The sequence below is a fragment of the Octopus bimaculoides genome, chromosome 15 (assembly GCF_046866305.1).
Source record: "Octopus bimaculoides isolate indiv1 chromosome 15, ASM4686630v1, whole genome shotgun sequence".
Taxonomy (NCBI): Eukaryota; Metazoa; Mollusca; class Cephalopoda; order Octopoda; family Octopodidae; genus Octopus; species Octopus bimaculoides.
The window spans coordinates 29,130,246-29,153,250 of NC_142942.1; the positions used below are offsets into that span (position 1 = coordinate 29,130,246).

Genomic DNA, 23,005 nt, shown 5'->3' on the forward strand with positions numbered 1-23,005 from the left:
TGCTAGGTTGAAGGGGATATTCATTCTGGTGTGTCTGGGGTGGCATGAGTTGAACGGTGGATATTGCTTGGAGTCCGTGAGCTTATAGTATATATCTGTTTCTATTACGTTGTTAGATTTCTTAATAAGGATATCGAGGAAGGGAAGTTGTTGATGGCTATATTCCATCGTGAGTTGAATGTTTACGTCAAGTCCATTTATAAATGCTTGGAATTCTTTAAGTCTCTCTATACTTTCATGCCAAAGACTGAAACAGTCATCCAGGTATCTCTTCCAGGAATTACCCACCTTCACTAATTGACATATGCTTTTAACGTGCCCTACAACTCAACATCCACGAACTCAGACATCTCAAATTAAAGAAGGATTTACAATCAAAAGCCCGACCATACATCTCCACACACAACCCTCTTAACAATGAAGCCTTCGACACCATCCTTCTAAACATTCCCCTGCTAAAAACGGACCACAGAATGAGCTTAATCCTCCAAACACACACCATCATAAAAAGCAAGAGACAGCTCGAATCTATGAAAAGTTTCCTAGCACAAGTCTGAATACGCTCAACAACAACACTGAAGCCGTCAGTAAAAGAATGCGGAAGACCAAACTGTGGGATATGTGTCAATTTAATTGAGGGATCAGAGTTCTCCTTCAAACAGGGACAACGTTTCACAGAGAAAAGCAACAGCTTCACATGTGTTTCGGAGAATCTGATATACGCACGAACCTACTCTGGGTGTCAAGAGCAATACATAGGCAAAAAAAAACAAAAAAAAAACCTAAATCAAGGAATGGCTCTGCAGAGATTCTCAGATCAAAATTCCCCAAAACAGGAAAATAGCATTCAGCCAACACATCGACATTTGCGCCAGAATAAAAAATCCAAGTTTCAGAATTTTTCCCCTCTACCAATTCAGGGACGATACAACCTGTAGCCAACGAATTACTAGAGACTCTCTTTATTACAAAATACAGACTCCTTTTGAACGCATCTACAACAAACGACATATCGACCACGGCCTTAGAATAACACACACGCAAATATTAAAAATGATACATTCAAGAGATGCCCAAGAATTCATTTAAAAACAGTCCCAATCACTACTATAATCCACAACGAACCACTTTTAGGTCACTTGACCATTTAACATCCAACTACTAACATACCACCCACATTTCTTATTATTCTATCTTCACCTTTCCCTTTCTTCTTCTTCGTCTTCTTCCTCTCAACCACCTCTTTCCTTACTTTACTACTATTGCTGTTTAGAATAACACCTATGCAAATATTATAAACGATACTTTCAAAAGAGATGTCTCAAGAATTCAATCACTACTACCATCTACAACAAGACACTTTCAGGGCACTTGACCATTTAACACCCTACTACTATCATAGCACTCCGCATTCTTCTTCTTCTTCTTCTTCTTCTTCTTCTTCTTCTTCTTCTTCTTCTTCTTCTTCTTCTTCTTCTTCTTCTTCTTCTTCTTCTTCTTCTTCTTCTTCTTCTTCTAACAAGAATCTACAACAACCTCGCACCCACAATAGTAAACAAGAGAGACAGAGACAGGCAGAAACAAGGAAAATGCCCCTTGTATTTCAATACTATGCAAATATTCTTTTTAAAAGATGTTCATTTAATTTTTCCAAAACTTAATTGTTTTCCATACTTACAGTTAAAAAAGTCTCAATGACGGAAACCGGTACTGAAATGTTTTTTATAAAATTATTTTAGGATTTTCTACGTTGACTTTTTTCCACATATATATATATATATATATATATATATATATATATATATATATATCATCTTAAAATAATTTGTTTTGCGAGTGTGTGTGTGTGTGTATGTAAGTGTATGTGTGTGTGTTAACGAGGGATGTTATTTTATAGGCCAACAATTCTTAGTAGGACAATGATTAGAAGACAATGGTTAGAATTTTATTTAGTCTTCTTTTAACTCAGATATGGGAATGCACTTAGGGTTGTACACCATACTTTCTAGAAAGATCTTCGCACTCTCAACTACTAAGATTTTGTACGCAAGTTAAAAGTCTAATTAAATTTTACCTGGTGCAAGTTGCAGCTGAAGACCTCGGCAGTATGACAATGCGCGCAAGCATCCTTAAAAAAAAGAAGAACTATTTTGACGGCGTATATTTTAAAATTTTTATGTCATCTATTAATGATAAATTATTCAAAAGCTGTATGCCCAAGCAGTTTTAGCGCTTTATTCAGTACTAAACACTTTGTTTTGAATAAGCACTGCCATTCAACATAGCCAATGTCTGTTAATTTCAGCTACGGCTCTTTGCTTTATTGACTATTGACCGACAACAATTTCTTACTGCTAATGTGGAAAAAACTATTACCTCTAGCAGCCCAGTCCAGTCCAGACCAGTCCAGTCCAGTTCAGTCCAGTTCAATCAAACGAGAATGTGCAAGAAACTCGGTGTGTGTGTGTGTGTGTGTGTGTGTGTGTGTGCGTGCGGTATACTTAACCGATGACACATGATAATGTAGGTGATTATTATTATTGCTTTCAAGCCACCACAGCTGTCTTACTTCACCTGCCGCCTTGAAAAGTAATTAAAACTGAACTGCTCGTTCACCACTATCCATTACATCTACAGGCGTCGCATAGGCCAACGAAACAGCTTGAACATTTTCGCTATATTATCAACAAGTTACCAAGATGGGACATCGTACAACTTATTAACGCTAATCGATAATACATACATACATACGTACATATATATATTTATAGAGGTTACAGTTTATGTGTATATATTTATACACATATATTCATACGTATAAACATACACAAAAATACCTATATTTATATATATATATTGAGAGATAGTTTTATATATATATATATATATATATATATATATATATATATATATATATATATATATATGTATGTATTTGTATATGTATGTATATATATGTATGCATATATTTCAGTCAGATATATTATTCGTAAGCATTACATTTTTAAAGTTGAAGGTCGACAATCCAACTTCAGCTGGCAAAGAGAACCATAGTCACAGGAAAATGTAGTACAACCTCGGACGCTCACTAAATCTATCGCAATTACTCGTGGCGACATGTGAAAATGATTACTTAACAATTCATCTTATTGTTTCCCATTTTTTTGCTGCTGCAACAGACAGTGAGTGTCTTAATAGATTGGGAATAAACAAATGTTCCCACAAAACGGAAAAAGAATAACAAAGCAAAACCGATAAGGAAAAAGGTGTATGTATCACAGCATTTGAATTCCCTAATCCAAGAGTGTATTCTAGTCTCATTTGGTAAAAACTTGTGTTTCGGTAGCTGTGGCGAATGCAGTTATGGAGATTCTGCACAAATCGCAATGGCCTATAGAGCGCCTTTTACCAAAAGAGGAAATCTTAGAAGGTAATGTTTGCTTTATAAGATTTATGATTACTTGTAGATCTAACCGTACCAACTATATCACACATATACACAGACACAAACACAGATATTCACTCATGTACATACATAACACACAGAGTATTTATATAAAGGCACATATATTGAATATTGAAAAAACAAGACAAAAGAGAAACCGTATAACTCCTCTTCTTGGTATGTGTTATTGTAAATACGCCTATAGATACAATGCTTGTGTATGCGTATATATATATGTACGCCTATGTATGTGTGTGTACATGTATGTACATGTATCTATGTATATATACATATATATATATACACATATATACATACACACGCACACATTCAGACACATATATTTCATACAAACATGCATACATACACACACATGCGGGCGCACACGCACGTACACACACACATTCGTACGTACGTACGTACGTACGTACGTATGTATGTATGTATGTATGTATGTATGTATGTATGTATGTATGTATGTATGTACTTATGTATGTATGTTTTTTATCTGCAAGTGTGTGCATGTTAGCGGGTTGGAAAATAACACGAATTTTTACACTTCGAGCATGAAAAAACATCGAGTATTTCATTTTTATGTATACCTGAAAACACCCCCCCCCCCACACACACAAACGTGCATTCACAACATAGATACATTCCATTCACACACATATATATATATATACGCATACATATACATAGAAACACACAAGTGGTATATATACACACTCTGTAACGATATGTCTGTTCTCTGCCTCTCTCCCTCTCTCTCTCTCTCTCGTTCACTCTATCTGCTACCCAATTCTTGCTCCTGTCTAAACGCACAGGCACACAATAATTGCCTTTCAACAGAAAAATTGATTCTCACACATCGATATGCAACCTCAACTGAGATCTATCCCCTATCTCTGCATCTCTGTCTTTCTCTCTCTCTCTCTCTCTCTCCATCATGAATACACATACATTCACAGACACACATACACACACTCCTATAGATACGTACGCACGCACGTACGCAAGCACGTACGCACGCACATACACACGCACGCACATACAGCGCACGCACACAGCACACCAAATATAAACTGCAATATGTATAAACAAGCTCACACAGACGTGCGCGCGCGCGCAAGAGCGCACCCGGTCGCCTGAAGGACTGTCCCAGAGCTTTATTTTCTGTGTAGCACATTTGAAGTGAAGGCCAGATTTTAATTCGTTAGATTTATACAGGCATAATCAAATGTTTAAGAAGATAGCATTGCAAGCGCACAGTTCTAAGTTCGATCACACTACGCGTCAATTTAGGGAATATTCTTCTTATCACAGCATCCGGTTGGCCAATATGTTGATAGAGAAAAACTGTTTGAGATTGATATGTCTAAAGACTAGTTGTCGCCGCTCGACTTTGTTACTATGTAACTTTCTGAAAAATGCACTTTTAAAAAAAATAAGATAACTTTTGGTTAGTCATAAGCGCAGTCAGCACATTGTTCTAGGTTCAGTTCCATTGCGTGGCAGCTTGGACAAGTGTCTTCTACTGTAGTTTCAGCAAAAGAGGTCGATAAATTAAGTACCGAGTTTAAAATAAACTAGTGAGGTCGATTTGTTCGACTAAAATTCTTCAAGGCGATGCGCCGCGAAAGTAAAGTAAGAAAGTATACCCGTAGTATATTTGACGAAATCTCGGATCAATTTCTTTTCACTAGAAATTCTAAATCCAATGAAGTCAGGCTCGTTATATTCACCGTCATGAAATATTAGATTTAGCCACAATTCATGCTATTCGCTTTGCAATGTGCTTTTTTCGACCTTATTCTGTTATGAAATCCCTAATATTTAGTGCAGTCAGGAAACAGTGCACGAAAGGCTACAAGGCTGAATCACAGAGGTGTAGTTAAGAGGGTGGAATTGACCAAAAACAGTCTTTTATTGAAAGTTCTGCCTGGGTTGTCCCAAACTCTTATCCCAAATCAAAAATATTCTTATCTTTGAATCGAGGCAAATACTTTCAAAAAATTTTTAAATAAGTTTTTAGTGATTCCTTTTTCATTCGGTTAGCACTCTTACCAATTGCTATCAGTTTGGTTTTGTGTATCTTTCCAGCTAAGAATTGCTGTCCTGTCTTTGGAATCCTTACTCACATACTGACACGCCTCAAAATCTTAGGCTAGGGTTTTTCTTGCTATACAAGACCTATACAAGGCAAATTCATCAATGTTAAATTATATCTAATATACACATCTACTGGAGATAAGAGTTTTTGTGAAAATTTATCCTTAAGCTGCCGTTGTTACCGTGTCAGCACTGCGCTTTCCATCCCAGTAATAGAATTCCATGTTTTCTTTAAACGTGCTTCATCGTCCTTGACAATATTTCAAAGTCATGGCTTTAGTTCTCTATGAAAAATTTTGGTCTGCTCGAAAAGCATTTCCCCATTATCTAAACCATATTTGAAAAGCACTAATTTAATACTGTAGGCATCTTTCAAAGTTTGCCGATTCCTTAAACTTTTGTGGGTTTCGTTTCCAAAAGAAAACTTTGAGATCAGCTTAAAAAAAAATCATACACAGCATGCGACCGGCCCATATACAAACAATTTAGAAAAGTTCTTTCTGTAGTCTTTTTATCCACCTTAATAATCAAATGTAATATTTTATGGCTACTCTTATTAGCATTAGCAACACCTGTTCCGTTTATTCTCTTAAATAACATCCTTTGGGTCGAATGTACTATAAGAGCACTATATCATCAAAACATGGCTACGAAGTGAATAAAGCTCGGCTCCTTAGTACTGCTGATAGTGCTGCACTGGTGGCAGATAAATTAATGACGGTAGATTCAAAACACGGTGGGACATAGAAGTTATAGAGCCACCGAATGTTCTTTGTGTTGCCTGTCTCGTTTCTCTGTTTGTTTTTTTTCGTTGATCGAAAAAAAGTTCGTTTTCTGTGTTTTTGTTTCTCATGCTTTCGCTTCTCATTGTGTCTACGTAATTTTGATGTCCTGTAAACATATATGCATGTATATATACATGTATATGTAGGTATGTACATTTATGTATGTATATATGCATATATTTATATATTATTTATATTATTATATGATCGAACGCCACGCATCCTTTTCCAAGTTAGTTTTATCTTAATAATTACAATGCGAACTCTTATTCTATCTCTTCTCTGTCTATCTATCTCCCTCTCTTGTTCTTCTTCCTTTCTGTTTTTCTCTCTCACCCTTTCCATATTCTTCTCCTCTCCCCTTCACCGTTCCCTCTCTCTCTCTCTCTCTCTCTCTCTCTCTCTCTCTCTCTCTCTCTCTCTCTCTCAGTCTTCCTCCTTGACTCTCTCGTTGCTCACACGTGACGAAAGGCCCTCCATCTTTCTTTCTTCTACTTCCTTCCTAAAGACAAGGCGTGCTTTTATCTGTCACTTCTCAAAGCTCGTTTTTCCAGCGTTCATAACTTCACATCGTCTTGGCTTAACAGCCCACATCGTTTGTTTTTACTGTTTCGTTCTCAATGTCCTGTTTTTGTTACCACTTTCACCCTCCGCAAAAAGAACTGTTTTAACGAAGTCGCGTATTGTCCTTACCTTCGAAAAGCGGAGTAGATAAAAACAGGGGACAACTGATGAAGAGAATGTTCTCTGTTTGTTTTTTTCGTTGTTCGAAAAAAAAGTTCGTTTTCTGTGTTTTTGTTTTTTTATGTTTTCGTTTCTCATTGTGTCTACGTTTTTTTTTATGTCCTGTACACATATATGCATGTATATTTACATATATATGTAGGTATATACATATATGTATGTATATATGCATATATTTATATATTATTTATATTACACACACACACACACACACATATATGTATAATTACTGTTGGCGATTTCTTTTCCTTCTTTGGACTTTTCCCTTTATCCTTTCCAACGAAAAGTTCAAAAGTTCAAAAAAATGGCAAACGAGAGAAGGATTTTTGGATTTTACTGCGGTCCATTATGCCTTCTTCTAATTTAAACTTTTAGTATAGCGTTCATAACCTCTCTCCCTTAATAACTCCCTGTAAACCAGCCTTCTTGTTTCTAACGGTCATTTACTTAACTATATAATGTTATAACTCGCACGTAACCTTAACATTTAGCATAAGTCTTGCTTTTGTATGTTGGTTCCCTGACGATGAATTTATGTGCAATTCCAGCACCTCTTACTTCTTTGGAGTAGAGTGCACGTATATTTTGAAACATATGTAGGAATTAAAGGAACTTATTGTTTACATGCGTTTTGCTCCATTTATTATTATTCTTCATATATATATATATATATATATATATATATATATAGGGTGTGGGCATGAGCGCTTGTGTGTATCGTGAAGGTCAGTATGACTTTACTCACAGTATAGAATTGGCCCATTAGAAAATGTTCCGTTGTTATTCTTAAACTTAGATAAAATTAATACACTTATCTTAACACTACATACTTATATCATCATCTCATCATCACCATCCTCATCATCGTCGTCGTCGTCGTCCTCAACAACAACAACAATATCTTCATCATTGTATTAACGACTTTTCTATGCTTTTCTATGGAGAAAAAGGAATTCTTATTATACACATACACATTCACACATAGATAGATAGATAGATAGATAGATAGATAGATAGATAGATAGATAGATAGATATACATACATACATACATACATACATACATATCGTAAACAAGTGAGAATGGCCTGCTCAAAACAACGCTTTTCAGAATATTGGTTATTTATTTATCAATGCATAATGAATTACATAATTTGTTAAGAGTCTTTCAAGATGTACTCGTTGTCTTCAGCTGTTCTTAATTTGTGATTCTTTATTTTTTTGAGATGTTTTGGCTGGTAGAATATTGGAAGGTATCGTCAGGCTGGATATAATGTATTATCCTTTCTAGGTGGCTATAAATGGATTATTTATGCTTTTGTTTCTGTCTTCGCTCTCGTTGTAAGACCGAGATTTGTATGCCTTCATCATTGTTATGACAAGATTTACTGAGTTTTTAAAGTATCTTTTTTTCTATCTCTCTGCTCTTGCTCTCCAGATTGCTCTCTGTTTCCAGACACACCTGGGATGCATCTTTCTGGACTAACATATCCAGGTTCTTATTACCTGTGAGGTATTTCTTTTACCTTGCTACCATAACAGAATATTTTCCCTTCAACATTTAGCAGTGATATTGTTCTGAACTGAGTGTATATTCCCCGCTCCCAACTATCATATAATAGTTGCTTATCTTCAGGTTCCACCATGCTGATCTTTACAGTTTTTGGAGCTACTGAAGGACACTGGGACGTTTTTATACAGAAGATAGGGAATTCTGTTTGGCTCAAGTAATGATTTAGGTCTGGCTATCTGAAATTTTTAACTTCTTCCATTGTTGGTGGTTGTTATTGAACATTTCTTCTGATATTCACCAGGCTCTGGAACTCAAGGTTGTCCTTCGAAGAGACTCAGGCATATATATATATATATATATATATATATATATATATATATATATATATATATATATATATATATATATATATAACATACTAGAGCGTGTATATTTCTTTAATCAGAACGGTATTTCTTTCTAGATTCGGAGAAGATATCGAGACTCGAAAGAGATACATTTCATCTTCAATTGAATAAACAGTCTTGGCTGTGTGATTAAGAAGTTCACTTCCCAACCACATAGTTTCGGGTTCAGTTTTCTGCTATAACGCCAGTCTTGTCAAGCCATGTGGGTGGATTTGTTAGCGAGAATCTGGGGATCAAAAAGAACTTGGCAAATAAACTAAATTAAATTAGCACTTCTACGTAGACTAGGTTAACAGTTTACCACAAAAGAATATGTAAACGTTCCAAATCATTAAACTGGTCAGTATAGCAGTCTATTCGAAGTTAAATAGTTCTATAATGATCCCAGGCACCCTGTAAATCTCTCTCTCTCTCTCTCTCTCTCTCTCTTTCTCTCTCTCTGTATATATATATATATATATATATATATATATATATATATATATATATATATATATATCAATGTAATGAATGCTGCATATTTGTTTGTGAAATGAAGTGGAGATAATGTAAAAAGATTCCAGCGAGCAAATAAGAATAGATAGCTCAAAACATCTCTACATGTGTTTCAATAGCGTGGTTATATATTTGACAATACATAATGTTTCTACCTGTCCTTCTCAATAGAAAAGTAGGTAGAAGGAGTATGGTGATGGCATTCTGCCACTGGAATTTAGGGAGTATCACATCTGGTTTGTAGATACTGTGAAAAAGCGGAAAGAAACTGCCCGTGGGAAAGGTATAGAGAGTAAATAAATCTAGAGATATGCGCCTCGCACAAGGGTCAAAGTATTTTCATGGTGTAAGGGTAGCTACCTGCAGATCGGAGTTGGGTACAAGTGGTGTGGTTTGATTTTTGTGCAACGAAGGAGGGTGGAAATTAGTGCCTGGTCAATGCTAAAATCATGGGTGGGCACGAGCGTTTATATGTACGTTTGTAGGCGTGTGCGTGTTTGTATGTAATAAGCTGGGTGTGGCAAACCGTGTGCTAATCTCTCATAATGGTAAGAAGTGCTGAATGGCAGAAACTTTAATGTTCATGATCATTGTGCAGTCTGCCAGTATCCAAGCACATATTTCCTTTCATGTGGATAAGATTGGAAAATTTCGCTTTTACAGTTTAGGTAGGTATCCGGACGAAGAGAATTCTATAGTGTAATTCTCTCAGCTAAGAACAGACTGCACTTCCTACTACTTTTGAAGTCAGGCTTCTACCTCTCCACTTGACGCCATAACCCATTGCTCTTTCTATCATCAACCACATATGCTTGGCTTGGGCTGTAACTTTTCGCTTTTCCTGGATATTAAAGGACTTGTAGTTGTCAAATCTCGTCTCGAAGGGACCTTCTATTGTGTTTACATATTTTCGCGTGTCCATCTGCCTGCAGGAATCCTTTTCCATTATTTCCACCTCATACACGACGGTCTCTGCTTTATTGTTAACTAGATGTGTGATGTTGCCTTTGCATGAGTATTTTATATCTGTCGCAGGTTGGGTCAACCTACTGAAATTTTCTTTATATAAGGTTTACAGCTAAATTAAACTCTTAAGTTATGTCTATTGAATATTATTCTGAATTGTTTGGGGAAAGTGTTTATCGGCTGTACGGAAAAATGTTTTATCTACACAGGTTTTAAGTTCAAAGAGAAGCGGATGTGAATCACAAAACTTTCCGGTGGCGTTTTCTCTTGGTGGATTATTTCCGGGCGTATAACTAATCTTGTCCTTAAACCTGCCGACGGTCAGGGCATCGTTGGCAGGTTAGATATTCTTCAGGTTAGAGATTCTTCAGCTGATCTCTTTAACCAGACTCTTGAATACTGTGGCAGCATAACAAAAAGCTGTATTTATGTATGTCAGCCTCTCGATCGGTTTTCTAAAAGACTTATAAGCACTAGATGAAGAAATCAATCAGCTTCAGGTTGGATATTACTGTGACCTTGACTCCAAGAGAATTCAAAGTAGCTTTTATGTCTTTCCTAAACCTATTGATTGTGTGACTATTGATCCCTTATATTGCAAAAGCATACTCTCTATAGAGGCCAAAACTAGTAGAGGGGAACGTATTTAGTAAAACCATGATAAAAAAAAAAACTATAAGGTTCCAATGAATCTTCTGTTACTAAAGAAGAGATGGCAAAAGTAGAAGGTTCTTGGGAAACAATTTTTTCAAGGAAATTATCCAGAGTGATTTGCCGCGATCCATTCTTCTGGAAAGTTCAAAAGTGTTGCATTATTGTATTAGAAAAACTTTTTATAACTCACTCAACATTCTGTAAGATAGAGTAATGCGATTTCACAATATCTGTGAATTCATGCAAGAAATCAAAATCGTCAGCTCTTCTGGTTGCATGCTTTTATTTTTGGTCTTTCTCAGAGTTCTGCATCGATCCAACTTTTTTCCGATGTTTCTTAACTTTAGTCTCTTCCTTAATGTCATCGAAGGACAGTTTCCTTCTGTATTCCTCAATCAAGTGATTTATGTCCTCTTCATTCACATTCAGGCCTATACAATTGTTCAAACATACAATCTAATCAACTACATCTCTGTCTCAAATATTTCAAACTTCTTGCACTTAGAAGAAAGCTCTCTCCATGATTTCCCTATTAAATGGATAGCATTTATAATGATGTCCCGAAAGTTTTTTAATGTCAAATAACCAGACGAAGTTGCTTCAAAACAGGTCCTGAAAAAATAATTTGTTTGAAATAATTCCTATCACCTGCTAATCAACGGGTTGTAGCAGAGGATTAGTATTGGAGTGGTAGGAAATAAAATGAAACACATACGGTATTTGTTTCATGTGGTTATGAAGGAGTGCTGGAACATTGTCTATAACAAGAAAAGCTAGTTTTGACTGACCCTTCTCCTTGAGATAGTTACACTCAGGGAAAACACATAAATAAACCACGAAGTTAATAAGTTTCTTGTAACTCAAGCTTCGTGTTGGAAGATTACTGAATATCAAACCTGTTATTGCTGAAGATCCTTGGGTTCTCTGACTGATAAAACAAGAGTGGTTTCACTTACAAATCCCTTAAAACATTAGCGCAGGGAAGTAAGGTTAGTTTGTCCTTTATCAGTGTATATTAACAAAATCTGATCCTTTGCGTGATGCAGTCCATTTCCCCCCCCCCCCCCATAAAATCTAATTTCATTACAATTAAAAACTTGTTGAGACAGGAATTATCCTTCTTTACACGCTCACAAAACTCGGCACTATTTTTCTGCAACAACTCTTTAAAGATTTGTATAATCCCTTGCTGGCTTTAAATTTTACTGGACTAGACTCACTAACAACACTTATACTAGGAGCATCTCTCTCTAGTAGCTCGTAAAAAGATTTACCTTTCTCATAAATAAATTACTTCACTCACTGAATCACTAGTTAGTTGTTTTTCTCTCAAGCATACTAGTAAAATATTTGCGTGACACAAATATACCTACCGATATAGGTTTTAGCTGCCTAAAAAGTTTTTCAAGGTGGTAAAGATTATAGATTTGGTCAATCCGTATTCCGTGTTAACATGGATTAAAATTACACCAATTTCTCTCCCAGAAATATTAAAAAAGATTTCCACAGTAATATTCTTCCGAAAAGTTTTTCCTTTCTGCATAGTGAATATTTTTCTATAAAAAGTCGATCTTCTGTTAATTAAAATTTTAATTCGCGATTTTTTCTGAAAAGCGTTCGTTCACATGATTTTATTTATTGCCACATCATTGAAAAAGTGTTCACTGTTATGATTTTTCGTTTCTACAGATGCTCGTTATCAAAGAGTCAACTGTACTGGGTTGATATGATCAACGATATCTCTGAAGGTGGGGACCTATTATATATACTTACTCATATTATCAATAATTGTTAGTAATGATCATATAATAAGGTATATATTCTTGGCACCCAACCTTTATTAATGATAGTAAATAAATTCAAAATATTCAAAATGTCATACAAGTGTCTTTCGATAAAAGAAACGGATTGATACTCGGCTATATCACCAATATCGTAGAGCCTTAAGCGAACTCATCATCTGGAATCAGGTAAAGAAATGAAACTGGATTCATTCCAATTTATCCCAACCCTGATGGTATTGCTGAACGACCTGTTATTCACTCAGTCTTTCTTCAGTCACCTCAGGATTCTTTGAAAAGTTACTCGTATCACCTATGCATCTGCACCAACATACCTAACATCAATCAGATCGATGTATTAGGTCATCTCATAAACAATGTTGTTTTGTTTATACTTCTTTTATTTTTCAAAATTAGAATAATCAAAAGTTCTTTTTTAATCTAAAATATATTCTCCTTCATTGTCTACAATGCTCTACCATCTATCTGGTAGACTTGCAAGGCCCCTCTTCCAAAATTCACTTGTCTGTGACGAAAAATACTCCTCCACCACTGTTCTATACCTCGTCTACAGAATTCATATTTTCTGTCCGACGAATATCGTAGATCGGGCATCGTTTCCCATTCAAACTGCTCCAGCCTTTAGAATGTCATCCTCGCTGTATGTGACCGAGCATTATCCTGATGGAAGAAAACCTTTCGTCTTGAAAGCAAAGGTGGTCGTTTTCCTTCTAGCGATAACTTAAGCCGCTCAAGTTGCTCGCAGTAGATCTCCTTTGTTACCGTTTGGTTTGAGTTTAAAAGTTCAAAGTGAACTAAACCTTTCATATTCCACCAAACAAATAACAACACATTATGTGGGTGAAGACCTTTAGCCTAAGGTGCCGGTGTTTCTCCTTTCCTTACCCACTGTCTTCAGTACTTGACATTTTTATAAAGAAGCCAATTCTTGTCACCAGTCATTGTACAGTCCAGAAAAGGTTCATTTGTGAGACGTGACAGGAAAGAAGAGCACGCATTCACTCTCTGCGCGCCATTAGACTCGCAAAGTTTGTGAGGAACCCATTGACCCAATTTGCTCACTTTTCCGATGGCATGCAGGAGTCGATGAATGCTTGAATGACCAAATCCAAGCTTCTCTGCTAGTTCCTCAATAGTTACGATGTGATCTTGTTACACCAGGGTTTGTCAGACGTCCTCGTCGAGCTCTACAGTTCTTCCAGGACGAGGCTCGTCTTCTAGGCTGTAGTTTCTGGCTCGGAATTTCTGGAACCACCGTTGACACTGCATTACACTTATTGTCCGACCCTCATATACTGCATTAATATTCCTTGCACTTTCCGTTGCGCTGTTGCTTTTATTGTACTCATAAAGCAAATTATGCTGAATATGCTCCTTTGTCACTTCCATTATAACTTTAAAAAATAACTGTTAAAATCTAACTGCACTCTTCAAAACTTGTAATAAGAATAAGGGCAAGGGTAATTACTATCTGCTTTTATTGCAAGTTGATACAGGTAGTTTATCCCATTCCCCTCCGACTTTTAGTTCATGTAATTGAAAAAAAAAGCTGCATTATTTATGGGATGACCCAATAGTTAACGTTTCTCTTGAACAGTTATAAGTCGATAGCTGCAGAAAAAGATTTGCAGGGAATAAATTTCTTCGATTGACGTTCTGAGCATGGAGATTAGTGCGGGCTCGGGAAAGAGAACTAAGTACAGATGATGTTGGGTGGAAAGACAAGTGATTAGTTCCTGGCCAACTTTAATTAAAAACACCTTTCATCACAGACAGTTCAAACATAATCTTCTCGTCTTTGTATAGGTACGAAAAACTATATTAACAAGTGTGTCTTTTTATTTTTCAAGATAGTGGGTTGTGATATGTGGGAGATTTGACTGCTATATTTAACAGATTGAGTTAATACATAAAGGTTTCATCTTTGACTACATAGTTTGATCTTGTAGTTATTTTATCTAATGTTGTCTATGTTCCGGTGAACTTACGATTAAAGGTACTCCAGCCATGACCACACTGTCTTTTTCTCATATGCAGCAAAGAACCCAGGTTCACATTAGTTAACGTTTCCTTTTCCAACGGTGGGATATAATTTGAAGGTGATTTGGCTGCTATTTCTAGCAGGTAGAGTGATCCCCCCATTGGTTACACGGCTGATATACGAAGGTGATTGCAGCTGACTAAATGTCCTCCTTCCCTCATAGTACACAGACAACCAAGAAACTATTATTCTTGTCCTTGTCAGTTCACACATTCACAGTATACACATGGCGACAGATCGGCACACACACATACACGCACACGTACACACACACACACACACACACACACACACACACACACACACACACACACACACACACGCACATACACACACGCACGCATGCATGCACACACACACACACACACACACACACACACACACGTAAACGATAAGTATATACATTGAATTTTTTTTATATGTGTACAGTATCTGATTCGAGCACAAGAGATCTAGAATAAATAACGTGTAAACAAGATAAGCTGACTGGACTGAGGGTGCTCTGAAAATATCACTGACTGTCCTGGAAATACTTTTAAGAGTGTTATAGCTGCACATGACCGATGGGGCGAGTGTACGTGAGAGGCAAAATATCTATTTGCCCTACTTTACTTTTTAGCATAGTGTTGTTGCATATCATTACATGTTCCTTACTAAGCAATGTAGTAGTTATACCAATACATGCCAAGGTTAATTCGGTACAAGTATATAAGTTGTTTAGGCTCAGATGATTCCTGATAATGTAAAGCTACGATTAAAGATATTGCAGTTTTGATAATACAATCTTTTCGTATATATAGGATTATAGTGTTCCAATATATTCTTCGCTTCTTTGCAACAATAGAATTTGATAGGAGGGAGATTCTAGCTGTTATGTATCGAAGGGCGAATGACAAATAGAAGCGTCCATATTGACTCGTTATCCCCGAAGGTGTTTCGAAATGCAGTAAATTCCTTCGACATTTCCCCTCGTTTACATAGTTATAATAACGCAAGAGTTGTGCACTAATATCGTAAAGTACATCTTAAACTCTAAGAGGGTTTGATTCAAGAAATAAATGACTCTTCCTTCATTGTTTCAAGCAATATTCGGAAAGGATCTTGTTAGGTGGATGGGCTGAGTCTATCTACCTAACCACAGATATGTCACATTAGCTGCTGTTTAATTCATTCGGTCATTATTTACCGTCTACGTGCCCCGCCTTAAATGTGAGTCTTAAAACGCTTCAGATAACTAATGTACGTCTTGTATCTTGTTTATTGATTTCGGAAAGCAGAAACCCTATAACGAGTACTTATTGTGAAATAAATGGCTAAGTGGATTAGGTTCTTGATAACATATTCATAGTATCTACCAATGGTAATGATGATGATGATGATGATGACGACGGCGACGATGATGATGGCGATGGTGAGGATAAAGATGACGACGATGATGGCGATCACAGAAATAACAATATTTTCACTATATCCGCTATATGTACTATATTTAGACACACCGTTGTCATGTAATAAGTGATACACAAACACACACAAACGCACATACGCACGCACACATACACACACATGATTTATATATATATATTTGATGTATCAACTTCTGACATGACAATCTGGAAACGTAGGACATTATCAAGGAATATTCTTGAGTTGCATTTATTGAGTTAATGAATTGAAGACTTTAAAATTAAAATATTTGTAAATTGGAAAGAAAAGTATCTGGAGAATAAAATTAATTTATTTTGTGCATTTAGTCACTGAATTTGTACATTGAAAGTTTATTTATCATTCAAACCCTATTGCAGAACTCTTCTTATTGTCAAAAAAAAAAAAAGATAAAGTTTCTTTTAAAAATTAGTAGAGTGTCTTCTTTTTAGGTCTTTTGGTGTGGTGTAACCTCTGGAAACCTCTCAATAATTTTGATGTAACATTGTCTTTTGCGCGATATTTCGTCTCTTATGGTAGTTGATATTCTTTTCCAGAAAGATATTAACTATTAGCTGTGGTTCTTGTGATGTGTCTCTTGGATTAGCAGTTCGAAATGAACAAAGTATGTCTTGAAAGTTTCCCTGTTTCTTGTTGATTTTATTTTTTTTGTCACTGGTGTTGGAAATTTAGTAAAGTTGCTGTTATCTTTAAACTCTCAAAATCAAAATCATCAATTCCCATAAATATTCATAATGATTTAATATAAAAGAAACTGCAAATCGCTCTAAGGCGACAATTAATCACAAATTTCTATAATTTCGAACGGCTTGTTGTAGACCCGCATATATTTTATGATATTTGGTTAAACCTTGACGTTTGCACAAACGGCATACAAATAGAGAAACAAATCATATAATGGATTTCGTGTTGAAATTCTACATCCCTTAAGGTCTTCTCATACTAAATTAGTTGCATCGAGTCAGATGTTTTGTGGTTGCATAAAAATGATAGCCGAACAACTCAATAAATACAACTCAAGAATATTCCTTGATAATGTCCTACGTTTCCATATTATCGATGGAGCATTACGAAAACAAGTTTAACTAGTATTTTGACCAAAGATACAGCAGAAAGAGTGCAGTAGAATAATGATAATTTTGACTTGAATAATAATAATAACAGTTTCAAATTTTGGCACAAAGTCAGAAATTTAGAGGAGGGCAAGTCGATTACATCGACCCCAAAGTTCAACTGGTACTTATTTTACCGACTCGAAAGGCAAAGTCGACCTCTGCGGAATTTGAACTCAGAACATAAAGCGGGACGAAATGCCGCTATGCATTTTGCCCGGCGTGCTAACGATTATGCCAACTCGCCTCCTTAATAATAATAATAATGATAATAATAATAATAATAATAATAATAATAATAATAATAATAATAATAATAATAATAATAATAATAATAATAGTCTAATCTGTTGTGTGTTTATATGGAAAAAAGTTTTAATAGAGCCATAACTATTAAACATTAAATTCCAGACTATTTCTTATAAGAGCTCCGTAGTGTTACAATTTATACATAGCAACAATTAAGCAAACAGCTACCTATTTGTTCTTATACGCCCAACATACTCATTAGGCGTGGCGAATGAATTATAGCTGCGGAGAATTTCAGAACAAATCTACTTCCATAGAAAATAATCTCTGTTTACGCAACTCATATTTACACTAGCATACACTCTTCCATAAACTCTTTTAACTACACCCATACAAATTATTAATTAACCCAAAATTAATTCTAGATCATGGGAAACAGGAAATTCTGTCTACGCAGATTGGTTCTGTTCTTTACACAATCAAACATTTTATCTATTATCTATAGATGTCTTTTAACAGCATTTTCCCCTTTATTACAGAAAAGATTCCAGAAAAGGTACCCAAAAATATTCATAGTACAGAAAAGCTTCGTAGACGGAATCTAATATTTGACGAGGAGCATTTTGAAGATGTTTTCCTGCGATGTCTTATATGCAGAGAAGTATTTAATGAATCAGAAAAACTGCCCAAGACACTACCATGCCACCACTCGTTCTGTTTGCACTGTTTCTTGCAAATGTTCCGCGTTGAAGGAGAATATCGACAGTCATTGAGCTCAGCTTTCCGAAGTATGCCACGGGCTGTTAAAATCCAATGTCCTTCATGTCGAGATAGTATAATCGCTTCAGAAGATGACTTACGTCGATTGCCGAACGACCACACTGTGCTAGAGTTGATTAACTTTGTACGGGAAACCGGCATCAACGATATATCATACTGTGCCAAACACCAACTGCAGCCTCTCAACTTCTTTTGTGAGCCGTGTGCAATCCCCGTGTGCTGTGACTGTACCGTCCTGGACCACAAAAACACAAACGGGCACAACGTAATGAACATAACGGAGGCCCTCAGTAAATACACACCAATTATCAATGACACAATTACTGAAATGGAGAAAAGTAAGCAGGAATATCTCTTCAAAAGAGCTCAAATCGAGCAGTCAATGAAACATTTGAGCCAAATGGAAACACAGGTAACTGACGAAATTAAATTGACCTTTCAAAAGCTACGTCATATGATTGACGAAAGGGAGCGCGATATTTTGTCCATGTCCGAGCAGGAAATGAATCGGAAACGTCAAAATCTCATGGACAATTTTAAGAAGATAATAGAGCGTGAAGAATGTATGATGGATCAAATGAAAGAGTTAGAAATAGCCAAAGAAGCAAATGACATAAGTCAGATGTTTACGTCACATCAAGCAGCGCAAAACACTCTCTCAACTCCGCTTCAACTTCCGCACATCACAAACGATAACTTTGGTGTGTCGTTTCACTTTGAAGCCTATAAACATCGACGAGTGATGCAGGATCTCCTGAACTTTGGACATTTAATGGTATTGTCCTCTTAATTGATCTGCTCATTTCACTTCTATACGTTTATAGAACTAACGGCAAATTTATCAGTTATTTTCTTTTAACTAATTACAAAAATGCCTCACAGAGTCATATCTGTGTGTGTTTGTACATGTCTGTGGTGTGACATTCTGGTGAAAGTAATTTATTGGTGTGAGATTGTAAAAATTAGTAATCACTGAACTTTAGAAATGGTCGTCACAGTTTAGTAGAGTTTGTAACACAACGACAGGAAATCATTTGTGGCTGAGTGAAATCACTGATTCAACGTAATTAGCGATTAACTGTAATTGACGATGAGAGATGACAGATATTTTTGAAGAGAGAGAGTGAGAGAGAGAGAAAGAGAGAGAGAGAGTGAAAGAGAGAGAGAGAGAGAGAGAGTTAGAGAGAGAGAGAGAGAGAGAGAGAGAGAGAGAGAGAGAGAGAGAGAGAGAGAGAGAGAGAGAGAGAGAGAGATAAACGAGGTAGGAAGGGAGTTAGAAAGAGAGAAACGAGTGAGGAAGAGAGTTAGAAAGAAAGAAAGAGCCGTTGTAAGTATTGAAGTAAAATAATGTAAAATAATGTAAGTTTATAGTCTAAAAGGCAGGAAAAGCGTAGCAAAAGAGAAAAATGTCCACTAAAACAATCCTCCTATTTCCTTTCCCCTTGTGAAAGCTTTCTGAGATAGATCAAAATGAAATGAAAGAGGGTTGTAAAATAAGAGCTGCGATTTGTTTGGATGGTTTAACTTTGGAGATGATGCAAAGAAAAATACGTTTGGTAATTTTCCTTTGTTTCTTGTAAGAAAGAGTAAGGAACTGCCTGATAGTACTGAACATGAAATTGAGCTTAAATGATCTGTAATTGTGTTAAAAGAAATACCGTATCGGTTCTAAATGTTTTTCTCTCACTTCTATCATTAAAGTCACAGAAGTGTGTGTTCACTAGTAATAGATTTTTTTTTATCGTAAGTTGCTTTAGATGTGGTATTTCTACAGTAAAAATATTTTCGATTATATTTATACAAATTTATTGCTATTATCTAGCGATAAACTTGACTAAGCTGAAGATACAAAAGTGTATAAAACAAAAGAAAGTGGATATGGAAGTGGTATTTAACTCACTGGGGAAGACTGTTACTGAATGTAATGAATGAAATATTTTGATGAATGCTTTCTGTTTTGTTTGTGTCAGATATTATCTGCATAAAAAGGAAGCAGAAACATAAAACAACACGGAAACCCCTGACTGAAAAAGAGCAGTTGCACAGTGTCTTTTTTTTTTTCTTTTTGCTGTAGACTCTTGTAGCTTTTCTCATTTTAACTCGAAGTTTACAAGAGGCAGAGTCGAACAACTCAGGAAAAATGTCATAGACCGAATCAGATATAAGATCTACCTACACAGTTTTGAAGAAAAATGCGCACATTTTACTCCCAAAACTGATACTTATGTTTTAATCTATTTTTTTTTATACGGGGGACCGAAGTCTAAAAATGGCAACAACTACAAATTCAACGTGTCCCGCACCCTTATGTGAATAAACTAATAAGTAAGCAAGGGGACGAGTAAAGCAAGCGTTATATATGATAAAGAATTTATTGAGCCAAGACAATCATGTTTTTCTTCCTACAACTAAACCACACTTTGTCTAGTTCCTATTCTCAAACGCGAAACTTCAAAACAATATTATTTATCCATCTGTATATCTCTTGAATAATTTTTTTCTCAGCGGAAATTTTCTCAAAGAGTATGCATTTACACTTTTAATGTAGATCTCTTGGCATAAGTCCGCTGTTACTTTTCCTCCCCATTGTATTCTTTCTTTTTATTTCGATCCCATTATATCCCCCATCCTAAAATTCAACGCTATACCAATCATCTGAGTAAAAACTGCATCCTCCTGATGAGAACTTCTAACTAAAAACTGATATTAAACATTTCAATCCATTTGAATTGTTGTCTTTATTTCATTTCCATTTTACTTGAATTGTTGTTTTACATAATATTAAACGTATGTAAATTGGCTGATGTATCAACTACACATTAAGAGGTTTATTAATATGTCTGTTGTGTGTGCATATGTGAGTCTGTTTATGAATGTATATGTGTACACACACACACATACAATGTGTGATTGGATGATATGTGTATCACTAGATACACTTAAAAATTCAGCAGGATTAATGAAAAGTATCTAACCTAGACTTTGAGCACATACGTCATTCTCAAAATATCCCATAACTGGATCAACGTTTGGAACATTAGTCAAAGCACAATACCCATGCGATTATTTCCATAACTACAAGAGTTATTTGGTGACATTCATATATGTATTTGAGAAAGATACCATGACATCCCATGCAAAAAAATCAAGGCAAGTAGTATTCTTCAAAACGTCATAGTGTACTTATATGTCTTAGAATGAACCTTAAAAATGACATTTCATGTTCTTGATATTTTATGGCAGTCAGCAGAGTTAGCTTTTTCCTAACAAGTGGGAGGAATTTGAAATCAATGAGACACGAATTTTATACTATGTAGCAGCTATTTATAGTATATCTAAGCCGTGTCCACAATACTGGACCAGGTTGAAGATATGAATTGCCAATCTCGAATAGTTATCCATTTTATATTACATGGAAAAATACGAGCATGAAAAGTCATATTCTTAAGATCATAAACCTGGAAAAGTACAGGACAGGTTATTACACCTGTAAAAGTATAGGACAAGCTATTACTTTTAGTAAAGTAAAGAATAAGAAACTTTTGACTTAAAATATTGCAGCAAAGAATGCCAGTTCTTCTAATTTATCACTCTTTACAGTTCTCATCTTAAATTTATTGTACAAAACTGTTCAGCTAATTTGTAAGTTTGTCTAATTAGTTACTTTTTTTCTGTATTTAAGGTAGTAAATTAGCCAAATTCTACTTAAATAAGTATAGTGTTATTTGTAAACTATAATAAATAAGTTTTAATATTCAAATTTTAATTTTAGTAACATATTTTAAGTAATAAGTTTCTTATTCTTTACTTTACTAGAAGTAACATCTTATCCTATACTTTTACAGGTGTAATAACTTGTCCTGTACTTTTCCAGGTTTAGAATCTTGAGAATATCACTTTTCATGATCGCATTTTCCCATGTAATCCATGATTTTTCCAGGCATTGCTGTTATAAGATAATTAATAATGTATCAGTTAATAAGTTAAGATTTTACCTTATAAAATACTGAAAGATAATATTCCAATTTTTCCATGTAAGTGATGATAATATTTTAATTTTTTTCGTGTTTAATTTAAATATATGTTGTGATTGAATTATTTGATATTACCCATCAACACCAAATTAATGGCAGGGATTTTGACCATGTTGTTGGTTGCTCCATGGCTCACCAAAAGTTACAAACAACAAGACCTCAAAACCATCAGTTACCAGGTTCACCTTATGTAATCTGATTTTGCAATATTAGGAGGTCATTGAAATTCATTCAACGAAAAAAAAAAAAAAAAATTCCAATGATTCCGGGATTGGGGGGGGAAGCCCCCAACCTCATTTTTTCCGAACTAAAATAAGGGATTTGCAGCATATTAGAAGGTCAAGGTACTTGATTCCACGCAAAAAGTTAATTTTTTTTTCTTAGTGAAAATCGTGCGGGTGTTAATATAGAAATTGACCAT

The 23,005-nt window shown here is 35.4% G+C and overlaps 1 protein-coding gene across 4 annotated transcripts in view; it reads left to right on the forward strand.

Annotated features, from left to right (window-relative positions):
* The window catches only part of LOC106874375 (E3 ubiquitin-protein ligase TRIM13), a 110,631-nt gene that overhangs the window by 45,432 nt on the left and 42,194 nt on the right, over positions 1-23,005 (forward strand). Inside the window, exons 1-2 of one of the 4 annotated variants that reach the window (XM_014922089.3) lie at positions 2,947-3,430; positions 18,310-21,273. The exons of 1 other annotated variant lie outside the window; for it this stretch is intronic. In XM_014922089.3, coding sequence (XP_014777575.1) covers positions 3,364-3,430; positions 18,310-19,340 — 1,098 coding nt within the window. In that variant the 5' untranslated portion in view covers positions 2,947-3,363 and the 3' untranslated portion in view covers positions 19,341-21,273. Of the gene's footprint in view, positions 1-2,946; positions 3,431-18,309; positions 21,274-23,005 lie in introns of those variants that run through there. 2 more of the 4 variants (XM_052973217.2, XM_052973216.2) reach the window with 2 other exon arrangements.